The 10,400-nt window shown below is 44.5% G+C and overlaps 2 protein-coding genes across 2 annotated transcripts in view; one reads left to right on the top strand and one right to left on the bottom strand.

Annotated features, from left to right (window-relative positions):
- T265_15684 (hypothetical protein) overlaps positions 1-7,645 on the top strand; it is a gene marked incomplete at both ends in the record, with an annotated part of 30,912 nt that extends 23,267 nt beyond the window's left edge. The window contains one exon of the mRNA XM_009178937.1: positions 7,619-7,645. Coding sequence (XP_009177201.1) covers positions 7,619-7,645 — 27 coding nt within the window. The remainder of the gene's footprint in view (positions 1-7,618) is intronic.
- T265_15683 (hypothetical protein) overlaps positions 1-10,400 on the bottom strand; it is a gene marked incomplete at both ends in the record, with an annotated part of 35,360 nt that overhangs the window by 11,215 nt on the left and 13,745 nt on the right. The window contains one exon of the mRNA XM_009178936.1: positions 9,229-9,355. Coding sequence (XP_009177200.1) covers positions 9,229-9,355 — 127 coding nt within the window. The remainder of the gene's footprint in view (positions 1-9,228; positions 9,356-10,400) is intronic.

Raw genomic sequence — 10,400 nt, 5'->3', positions numbered from 1 at the left:
GATTCGGATCCATTCTCGAAAAAGACATAGTGACCTGCGATCAGGGGAAACATGTGAACGTCTACACAAGTCTCCTACTTCAAGCAATGATACTCTAATATTTGGACTTTCCACTGAACTACATGCTTTTCCACAAAGCCCAAACATGTGTCTATTTCGTCTGTACTAGGTTTGACTGTAGTGTTTTCCTCTTTCTCCGTTAAAAAAATACTCTGATCTGTTCAAAACTTGGATATTAAAGCACAGTATTCTGCACTGAGTACGCCAATTCGAGGCTGTTTCGTACAGCTATCAGTGTCCCGATGTTCTACGTTGATTCCAGACTAACGATGACATGTTTTAAAATGTATATCAACTGTATTTAGATTTATGTTACCTATGTACAAAGGGAGCTCAGGAGCAAACTTCAGCGACCTCTTGAGTACAGAGCAGTGCACAGTGGGGGCACTAATTTGGGATCGAAAGTCTCAGGTAGGGAAAATGTGATTCAAGGCACATGACACAAGGAATCTTGAGGTTCTTTGCGTTTTCATTTTGACGAAGTGACCGATTTTGAAGCTTTCAGGTTCAATAGCGAGGGTGTCGTTTCTCATGGACTAGCGTATTGCAATGAACTTTCTTCTGTAAGTTGGCCATCACCACTCGTGTTGTCAGATTTCTTCAAAGGCAGCAAACCTGGGTTTTAGATCCGGGCACAAATAAATGTTAATGTTATATAACATATGTCACGAACTTGCCCTTTACTCCACTCTCGATAAAAGAGAGAATTTTTGCAGTTTTGGTTGAAATCCATCAACCCAAGAAGAAATGGGCATAATACGAAAAACGCGTTTTTGAACACCACAGGAAGTATAGGAGTGGACATATTTATGCCAGTTGGACCAGATGCAGTATCCATTCAATCCCCGTTCGTAGATGCAACCCGAAAGTCGTGCAACACAAGTACTTCCGGGAAACTGCATTCGCTCTACCGGTTGTGTGACGAAGTCAACGCACAAATCTCAAAGGCCAACATTGTCTCCCTCAAGTTGCATAACTCCTGGCATCCATCAAGAGATGCGTGCATCAGACTGCAGTGCGATCTGTGTTGATATACAGCCGGAGAACTTGGCCAATAGGTGTGAGGCAGCTGAGATTGCGTCATATTTTTATCTGTTGTTGATGGAAGCGGTATTTCTAGAATTCCCATCCACGACACACTTGTTCCAACAGTTAGCCTTCTGATTAGTCCGCACCAAAGAAAGAGCGCTAGCCTCGCTCCTTATATATCAGCAGTGTATGTCTTTGATAGTACCAGGTTTTGAGCTCCAAACGTCTCATATGCAACGTGAGCGTGCCACCACTATTCCACCTCCTCTAGACACGTCCGAACAGACGAATGTATTCGCTCTTGGGCGATGTGATTGGTATGCCCAATGCCTCATTACCAGCTTCCCAGCCCTATCTAACTATCACAAATAACCACAAACATGCCTATGAATTCATGGCATCTAGGAGCGAATTGGAACTCTAAAAACTGCAGAGAAGAACGTGACGATAAATGAAGGCAGAGTAATCCTGAATCTGCTGTTGTAACGACACAAAAGCCAAAATGAAGTCCGGTTCAGACTTGTAATACTGGCGCCATATGTATTCAGCATGAAAGTGAAACACTCATTCGACACAAATCCACCTTTTGCCAGCAGAAATGCCGTATACTCAGACATTCGGTAGGGAACGTCGAGTACAGCACGTGATTGCTGATGTTCATCGAAGAAACCACGCGCATCCTAACGACACCGAGGAAAGTTCCCGTGCCCGTTATGATCAAGTCAAGTGTTTCCTACTAACGTGATTGTATCTGTTCATTTCGACACATAGGTAGGACAACGGGAAATCTTTGAACATGCGATAATGAGCCCAAAGGGGGTTCGAATCTCCCAGGACGGAAACCAGATCATGTATTCAGAAGACATCCGGGGGATATTGGTCGCTAGGTGGACCCTACAGATGTTTTCAGCATCACACTGCTATCCAAAATAACTATTTATTGTTTTTTTACTGAAGATATTTCCACTAGCCGCTTTAATTCACCCTTATATGTACAAAATCTACTTATGCCTAACCAGATTGAAGCGGCAAAACAACTAGTTTTTATTGAGGGTTCATATTTAGAGTACACTTTATGTTCCTGTTTACAGTTGACCGTGAATTTCACCTCGTGTTTTCAACCCGCAACACTAACGACTGTTCTAAACATCGAGTGATAATATCTAATCGCGTAACTTGTTGATTGTCCCCACTTCTTGCGCTCAGGCTTAAACCATTCGGCGCCATATCACCCGAGTGACTAGTGATGTCATTCTGAAACTCCTCTCCAAAAGATATCCTACTGATTCCCCGCGTCTCTGTTTAAGATTACTCGTGGAAACTGATTAGTTACACAGTGCGCAACTGCCCTTTTTATGGAATTCAACAACGCAGTGGAGAAGCCCATTCAACCAGTTATTCTTGTTTCATGTTGGACTGCACCTGGGACGAAACCTCAGAAGTTTGGCTTTTCAGACTGGAGCAACTACTCGAATGGGCTAATATCACCCTAATCAAGTTGAATCAGAAAGTAGTGGACAGCAGCAAATATAGCAAATGGATGAAGTCTGCACGTGGTTGGCGTGTATAGTTGGACAACAGACATCCCATGTGTGTATGGCGTTGCCCTACTAGGATTGCCACGTATTCCTTAGTAAAAATCGCTGACTAATATGTAAAATTAACCGACAAGTTTTCGAGAAATACACTCCTTTGCAAATCAATTTGGTTTTTACGAGAGACTCAATTGAATCTCTATCTCAATTCTCTCGTGAAAACCAAATTGGTTTGCAAATGGGTGTATTTCTCAAAAACGGTCCAATCTGGGTTCAAGTAAAACATAAGGTTGACGGAAACTCGGGAACTGCGCCTACCTGATGAGCCCCAAGAAGGGCAAAACCGGTCGTGGGCTGTCGAAGCGCTTTCAGCAACCTTCTGAGTAGTTTCCTTCATGAAAATATACTGCGATATCTCGAATATCGTGCCAACTAAAACATGAGTCAGCCTGTGTGCAACATATTCAGTTGTAGAATATCATAAACGAGAGATTCAGTTAAGTCTCTCGTGAAAACCAAATTGATTTGCAAATGAGTACGTTTCTCGAAAACAGTCCAATTTGGGTTCAAGTAGAGCATAAGGTTGGCGGAAGCTCGGGAACTGCGCCTACATGATAAGCCCCAAGAAGGGTGAAACCGATCGTGGGCTGTCGAAAAGTTTTCAGCAACCTCCGGAGTAGTTTCCTTTATGAAAATAACCGACAAATTGTTCATCCTCTTCAGCAAACAGACTAGCATTGCTTTTCTATGTACGGAATAGATGATTTTAATATCGAGCAAATAAGCCGGTGATTGTTTCGTGCCTGTGTCGTTAGACCAAGAGGTGAACAGCGTACACACCGGCACCAGAAAACTAGGACGGGCTTTAAGGCATGCTACTCTTAGAGATTTTGAAACAATTTTGGGCCATTGTGGACAGCGAATTATGCATAAAAAGATCGTTCAGCAACGTATTGAACAAAAAGTGGAACCGACCGATTTTCAGCAACGTATTGAACAAAAAGTGGAACCTCGAATGTCGTCATCCTGGATCCTGTTCAGTATTGCCTGAATAATCTCTCTGGCACTCATCAACCTAAAATCCAAATTCACTTTCCTCTGCTGGTGTCATCAACGGCACATCACAAACTATTAGTTGTTCAGTAGAAAAACGTCAGACACTAGAAAAACGTTCAAGAGCTTAGATGCTGTCGGGTTGCTCGAACCTAGACCGGAGCATTAGAAAATTTAAGGTTTTCAAGGGTCGGTTATCCCAGGAAGACTTGGTAAGGAACAGAGCAATTTGGCGCAAAACATTATCTGTCGGCATGTTACAGTACCATTCTATGGAAGGTTTGTTTATCACGTTGTTGACATGACTTCCAATGTCTTTCACGCCAAGTAACTACTCACAGCAAATGTATCTCCCAAACTGTAACGTCACCACACATTCAGCTGGATGACATCATAAACCAGAGATTCAATTGAGTCTCCCGTGAAAACCAAATTGATTTGCAAATGAGTGTATTTCTAGGATCATATTACTTATATATCATATTTTATTACTTATTACTCAGTAAAAGCTAGGGATATTCTGGTGTTGTACCCGAGAAGTGCGAAACGTCCGTAAAACCATCATCGGTAGACTTCTGTTAACGGAAGGCAATGCAACGGAGGCTATCAATAACACGTATCTTTATCAATGAGTTTTTACGTGATGTAAATCAAAAATACTGGAGCCTCCAGTTTATAAAATACGTGCGCCACGTGTTCGTTATCCGGTATCAAACACGCAAACTTCAGAAGAAACCCCGTTTTAAGTTCACCATAAAATCAGGATGCAGGTTGTAAGCTGGTTCCATAAGTGACCGCTGACATCCAGCCAACAACTGGCACAACAGGCAGACGCTATCGAGATGTTACCCTTTTGGATAAAATAATCACATCAAGGTGGTTGTAAGCTGGTTCCATAAGTGACCGCTAACACCCAGCCAACAACTGGTACAACAGGGAGACGCTGTCGAGATGATACCGTTTTGGAATACGGTACATTAAGGCGATGGTTTCGGAGACATGGAATGTCTCTCCAATGCAGAATTCGGAACGAAACAAAACACCTAGTGGTTCCGTTGACGGCTGACTTAATTCCCGATAGGGAACTCCATAATCACTTTCTAGTGAATCATTCCCCTGAGACAGTTTATTATGGTAATGTGGTGAAATAGTGGTAGCTCGGGTGAGTTTATTGGTTGTTGATCAGGTGACTGTTGATCTGTCCGCCGAGCTTGGTATTCGGCTTGGGAACGTTTCGTCACCTTACTAGGAGTCATCACCACTGCGCACTGATGATGTCTCCTCGTATGGTGACGAAACGTTTGCAAGCCAACTGCCAAGCTCGGCGAACAGATCAACAACCAACAGTTTATTATATTCACACCAGAAAATCTATCTCGCCATACCAATGAATATTTCTTGGGCTCAGTTAATTATTTAGCCTTGCACATGGATACACCACAATTTGCAACAACCATTCAAAGTTCCAGCCTCGACTGCAAGGATTAACGCGTCTGATACGATAACAAACGACAATAGTGATTATGGTAGACCCAAAAATCACCACTGATTTCAGTGTTTGTGACAAAATGTCTTCGGTACAAATAACATTGTTTGGCGGGATACCTAGTCCATGCTAGCCTAGATGGTGGGACCGACGCCCTTTATCCAGACGCACTCTTTGGCGATACCGTATCAACGAGGGATAAGCAAGCTGAGCAACTATCTGAAGTATTCACCTCAAACGAAAGTTTGAGCTCACTGTTCTGACGATGTCTGCCTCAACAACCGCATCCAAACGAAATTTCAACAAATCAGTTCGGGAAGCACGTGATATGAGTGTCTTTGGTCAACCTCTCACCAATAAATACCACTGACCATACGGACGATCGGACATTCCCTGCTCAAAAAAGACGTACAGAACAAGATCGTGTTAAGGAATAGCGCGGCTGTCCATTCATTATCCGCTGTCACCAGTTGATCCTCACTAGCACCACCAACCTTAGAACGATTGCACAGCAAACAATAAAGCTTCGCTTGCTGAAAGCTTATCGTGCTGTACGGACAAACAGCACACGAGACGATCCAAACGACTCCACTTGAACAGTAATTCTCCTTCTCCCCAATTCGCGATACCAGCTGACTTGTTGCTCCAACGCCGCATTTTGTCGTGCTTACTAATCTTTTAGTGCACCAATCTTCCAACAGACTACCATATGCGACACCTACAGAACGTCGCTCCCACAACCACGCCCTTGAAGCATTCCCGAAAAAAAATTACATAGAGACCAAGGTGGTCACTTCTGGTGGGTTTTGTTCCTTTCCAGACCTTGATCTACTCAATCCCGTCCCTTGTGGGACAAACAGCTCTTGTCGTTGTAAGACAAAGGGCGATTAGTTTAGCCACTTGGCTTGATCAGTGTGACCCACAAGATAGTTGTTCTGAGTTCTAGATCATCAGTTACCGATCGTATTGGGTACGATTGAAAGCGTAACCTGTTTTGATGTTCAAAACAACACAGTCCCAGGGGACTTCGATAACATTAGCTACCACCAGAACTAATTTTGCATTAGAACTTCAGTAAGGTACTTTCTGACAGTAGGTCTGAAAAACTGGTAGATCAATGGTCAGTTGTTGTCAGTTTTAAGTGTCGATTTTGCAGTGAACGGGACTACCGTTGATTCGGAAAAACACTCTCCATACCACTACATCCAGTGCGCATAGTGTAGCCTTAAGAACTGGTTCTCGCGAAATTTTGACAGTCAGGTGTGGTCATTCAAAGTTCATCTGTGAGGAGTACTGTACCAGCGAAGGCTGGGATACTGCCAGGATGCCCAAGCCTAGACAAGGAAAGTCTAGAGGCAGAGGTCGGATTCGAACCACGGACTTTCCGGTCAGGAAAAACGCACGCTAGCCACTGAACCACCTCACCCCAAGCAGCTCTTACGATCAAATCATCTTTTGGTCATGGTTCGTAGTTGAATAGCTGAAACGACGTGAACTCTCTGAGCTACGTAGAAGCATTACGTTTTGCTACCATGTTTCGACCGAGATAGGCGATCGGAACCCTAGCTATGTATATCTAGATAATAAAACATGAGGTAGTGACTGAGAGTGGCTAAGCGAACCTGAGCAAAACACTCCGTTTTAACCTTACCAGAAGCACGGGCAAACTGAGGATCCAACTCTACTTTTCAAGCAAGAGGGGAAGATGATGCGAAGTTGGATAAAATTAGGATATGTGGTCCATTAGTATGCTCGTGTCACCGTATGGGGATCCGGGAAAGCTGGACAGCTACTTGCTTAATCCACTCACTCCAACCGAAACGATTAGTAAGTGTGCCTATAGCTAAAATAAAACTGCGCCAAATCAAGCCGTTTGATGTCTCCATGCCATGATCAGAAGTGATCTTACGTGGGCGAGTTCGACCACATCAGATGAAACTAGATTAGATTCTTTGAAATGTAAACTATTCGAAATAACCTAAATGACTCTATTGCATAGTTCGGTAAGTGCATCGCGTTTGGAAAAGAGACTGGCCCGTCACGAAGAGACTGTACCTTATCGTGGTGTGGCGGTTTGTGTACCTCGGCGACCCAGTGAGCTATACTGGAGAGTGTCCGCACGATACTCACAGTCTCTCATACCAGGTTGGTCCATGGGTAGAGGTCCGACGAACACAGTCTCCTGGCCCTCCAGGTTGGGGGTTGGAACATGTATAGCGACGTGTTCCGTAAAAAATGGTAATGTACTTGCATTTCCAGCCGAACACCGCTGCCTTGCGGTTAGGTGTTTGAGTCAAAGGCTTTGATTGAGGACCCTAATCGTCCTCCTGTCTAGGTGTGGGCGCCCTGGCAGTATCCCAGCCCTCGTACAACCATGACATACAACCATGATTGATTGACTCATCTTCTGACTAGCATCTTCAAACCGGAGACTCACAGGCTTTTTCTCTATCAGATGCTGCAGGAGGATTGTGAAAAGTAAGGAACAACACTTGGCTGTTTTCAAGTAGTATGATTTCCATGAAAATTTTATCGCGCTTGCCAGTCCAAAAAATCAATTCGATTCATATTGGATTCATATCGTGGTTGTGGGTCACGTGACACTGCGGAACTGTAGTAAAAAAATGGCAAAAAGCGATACGCGATCTAGCCTGTTACATATACCTGCCGAACCATGTCACACAGAACAGTGAAGTGGGCAGCTTACCAGAACTAACTACACCCTGTCTTTATAGTGCATTGGGCAGATTGCTAGCGGTCGAACAAGTACTGGCAATGACTGGTAGCAGCTCAACAGTTTTACCTTGTACACAATGCGAAGGTTAGAGTGCTCATGATCACGAGGCGGTTGGACTGAGACTTCAGGGTCAGGTTTCCCAACAAAGTAAGAGAATAGCGTGCCTCACTCAAATTTGAAAACAAAAAGCCGAGTGGCTATAGTGGTAGTACAAACATTATTATACGTGAAGTGCAAAATCACGAGCTGTACAAAACACTGCTGCAAACTGGTAAGGTCTGGGAGGACGAGTCGTAACAATCGAGTCAAACAAGTCCAAAACGCGCCTTTCTTTTCAGTAGTTTGTCCTCGTCTGATACTAGACCAAACTTGAGTGCCCTGGCTGCTTTTCGTTCCTCGTCGCTGGTTGCGCCTGTCGACGACACGGTAATTGTCTGTGAAGGTCCTGGGGAAGTAACAGGGCCGAACCGCGCAAGTCTGTTGGCTCTCCGCTCCTCCTCCGTCAGCTTTTTTCAGGTGAGGGGGAAAGCGACGACAAACTGTTAAGCGACCATACGTTAGGGGTAAACTACCGAAGAGCAACCGACAACTCTACGAGCAGGGTGTTATGTTTCTCCTTGACCGAAAGTGACATGTGAATGGTGATAGTTCAATCAAATCACTATACAGGTTGCCCCGCCTATCGGGTTGCTTTGAAAAAGCAAGTAATCCATGAATTGACGGCCTTTGGTCGATTTCCCCGAATTCCTTTTTCGAGTAGAGAAAAGCGTTGTTCAAAGATATTGACACCTTGTTCCTAACATGAGGTAGTTTAGACTATATCGTCAGGCATTTTTTGGCAAGAAGTTATTTCAGCTAAGGAAGAGTTCACTACTGGCGTGTTACTGACCACATTACTGACGGCGTTACTTACATGAAAATGCCATCCCAAGGGAACCCGCTAGATCTGACCAGTTCCGCCCAGCTGAGCTCGTGACAACTCTTAGCCTTCCGAGACCTCAGAAGTGTTCTGGCCGCTGTTGATAGGGCAACACCAACGGAGCACTGGACTGTCGGAGTCAGTATGCGCTGCAAGGGCACTTGCCTCGGTTGCTCAATCCATCTGCTGTTGTCCAACGTTGTCATAAACGTCCTGGACGGAACTAAATGGCGTCGACTTCCTTCCAGTGAACTCAGTTGAAAGTTACAGATATGTGGGGATCACGGGGCGCAAATTATGATCAACAGACTAACTAGTTTCGTCGGACTGACCTTTATGCAATGCAAAGCGCCTCGGTGGTGCTGCACTGTAAGTGGTAGAGACTCCACCTCCTCAAGCTTAAGCTTACTAGTCTCCGGCAACATGGTTATATGAACCTGATACTTGAACAGTGCTTTGTACGAAATTCGCCTGACTGTTGCACGGATTTGATCAAAGACTTGCATATTCAGTGCAATGGATTGTAGGGATAGGTCCTGGAACTCATACCACTATAAAAAAATCGTTCAGCTGTAACAACCTCCCAGTGACTAGCTGCCATGCTACCCGAAAGAAGCACAAGGGCTGGGATACTGCCAGGTCGCCCAAGCCTGGGAAGGGGAAGTCGAGGGGCAGAGGTCGGGTTCGAACCACGAACCTTCCGGTAAATAAATTCGCGCTATAATCACTTGGGCCATCACGCCCCATCAATACAATGGGAGCTTGTGGTTAAACTATCGTCAACTTTAACTCCCGCTCAGAAACAGTAAGACGAAAATGCTCGGGGTTGACCCAAACTTTTCGGGGACCGAAACACACATATTACGTGACAAAATCTAAGCTGGTGTTAAAAGAAGATTAAATTAAACTCCCATGTACGTGTTCCATTGAATACGTTGCAAAAAGGCTGTTTACTCCTCCAGTTAGATGTACGCTTCCGACCTCTGCCTCTCGACTTCTCCTGTCTAGGCTTGGATAACCTGGCAGTATCCCAGCCTTCGTGCTTCCCTCGAGTGGCATGGCAGCTAGGCACCTGATAATGACACCTACCTACCAAAGGGCAATACGAACCTGAGAATATAACTGTTGGTTTGTCTTTTTAGGGATCACCTGACAGGTTCATCTTGAGGCCTGAGAATAGTTTCTGGTTAGCATCGCGTTGATTTGAAAGCGAATTTTTGATTCAATCTGTTTAATCTGGTGCTCAGAAAGGAAGAAGACTGACTAAACTTCGAAGACCAGGACTGACAGGAGAGCTCCAAAAAGGGACGAAATCTAAAGTGGGCGGTTCAAGATTTTCCGTTAAACTCACAAGCACCAAATGAAAAAAATTTCGAAATACTAGACGCCGATCTAAATGAAACATGGGCGGTCTGCGGACACACTAACAGGTGAGGGACACTATACTCGAAAGATTAAGTTGGGTCACTTGGGTCAGTCCACAAAGGTCCCATTCGATATTTAAATGGGAAATAGAGATTGGTGCAATTTCGAAGAGAGCCAGATGAAACGTCTTATAAAGGACGAAACCGGCAGTAGGTT

This window comes from Opisthorchis viverrini (assembly GCF_000715545.1).
Source record: "Opisthorchis viverrini unplaced genomic scaffold opera_v5_727, whole genome shotgun sequence".
NCBI lineage: Eukaryota > Metazoa > Platyhelminthes > Trematoda > Opisthorchiida > Opisthorchiidae > Opisthorchis > Opisthorchis viverrini.
Note: the sequence above shows the minus strand (reverse complement) of the source record. Positions and strands in the feature narration are given on the sequence as shown.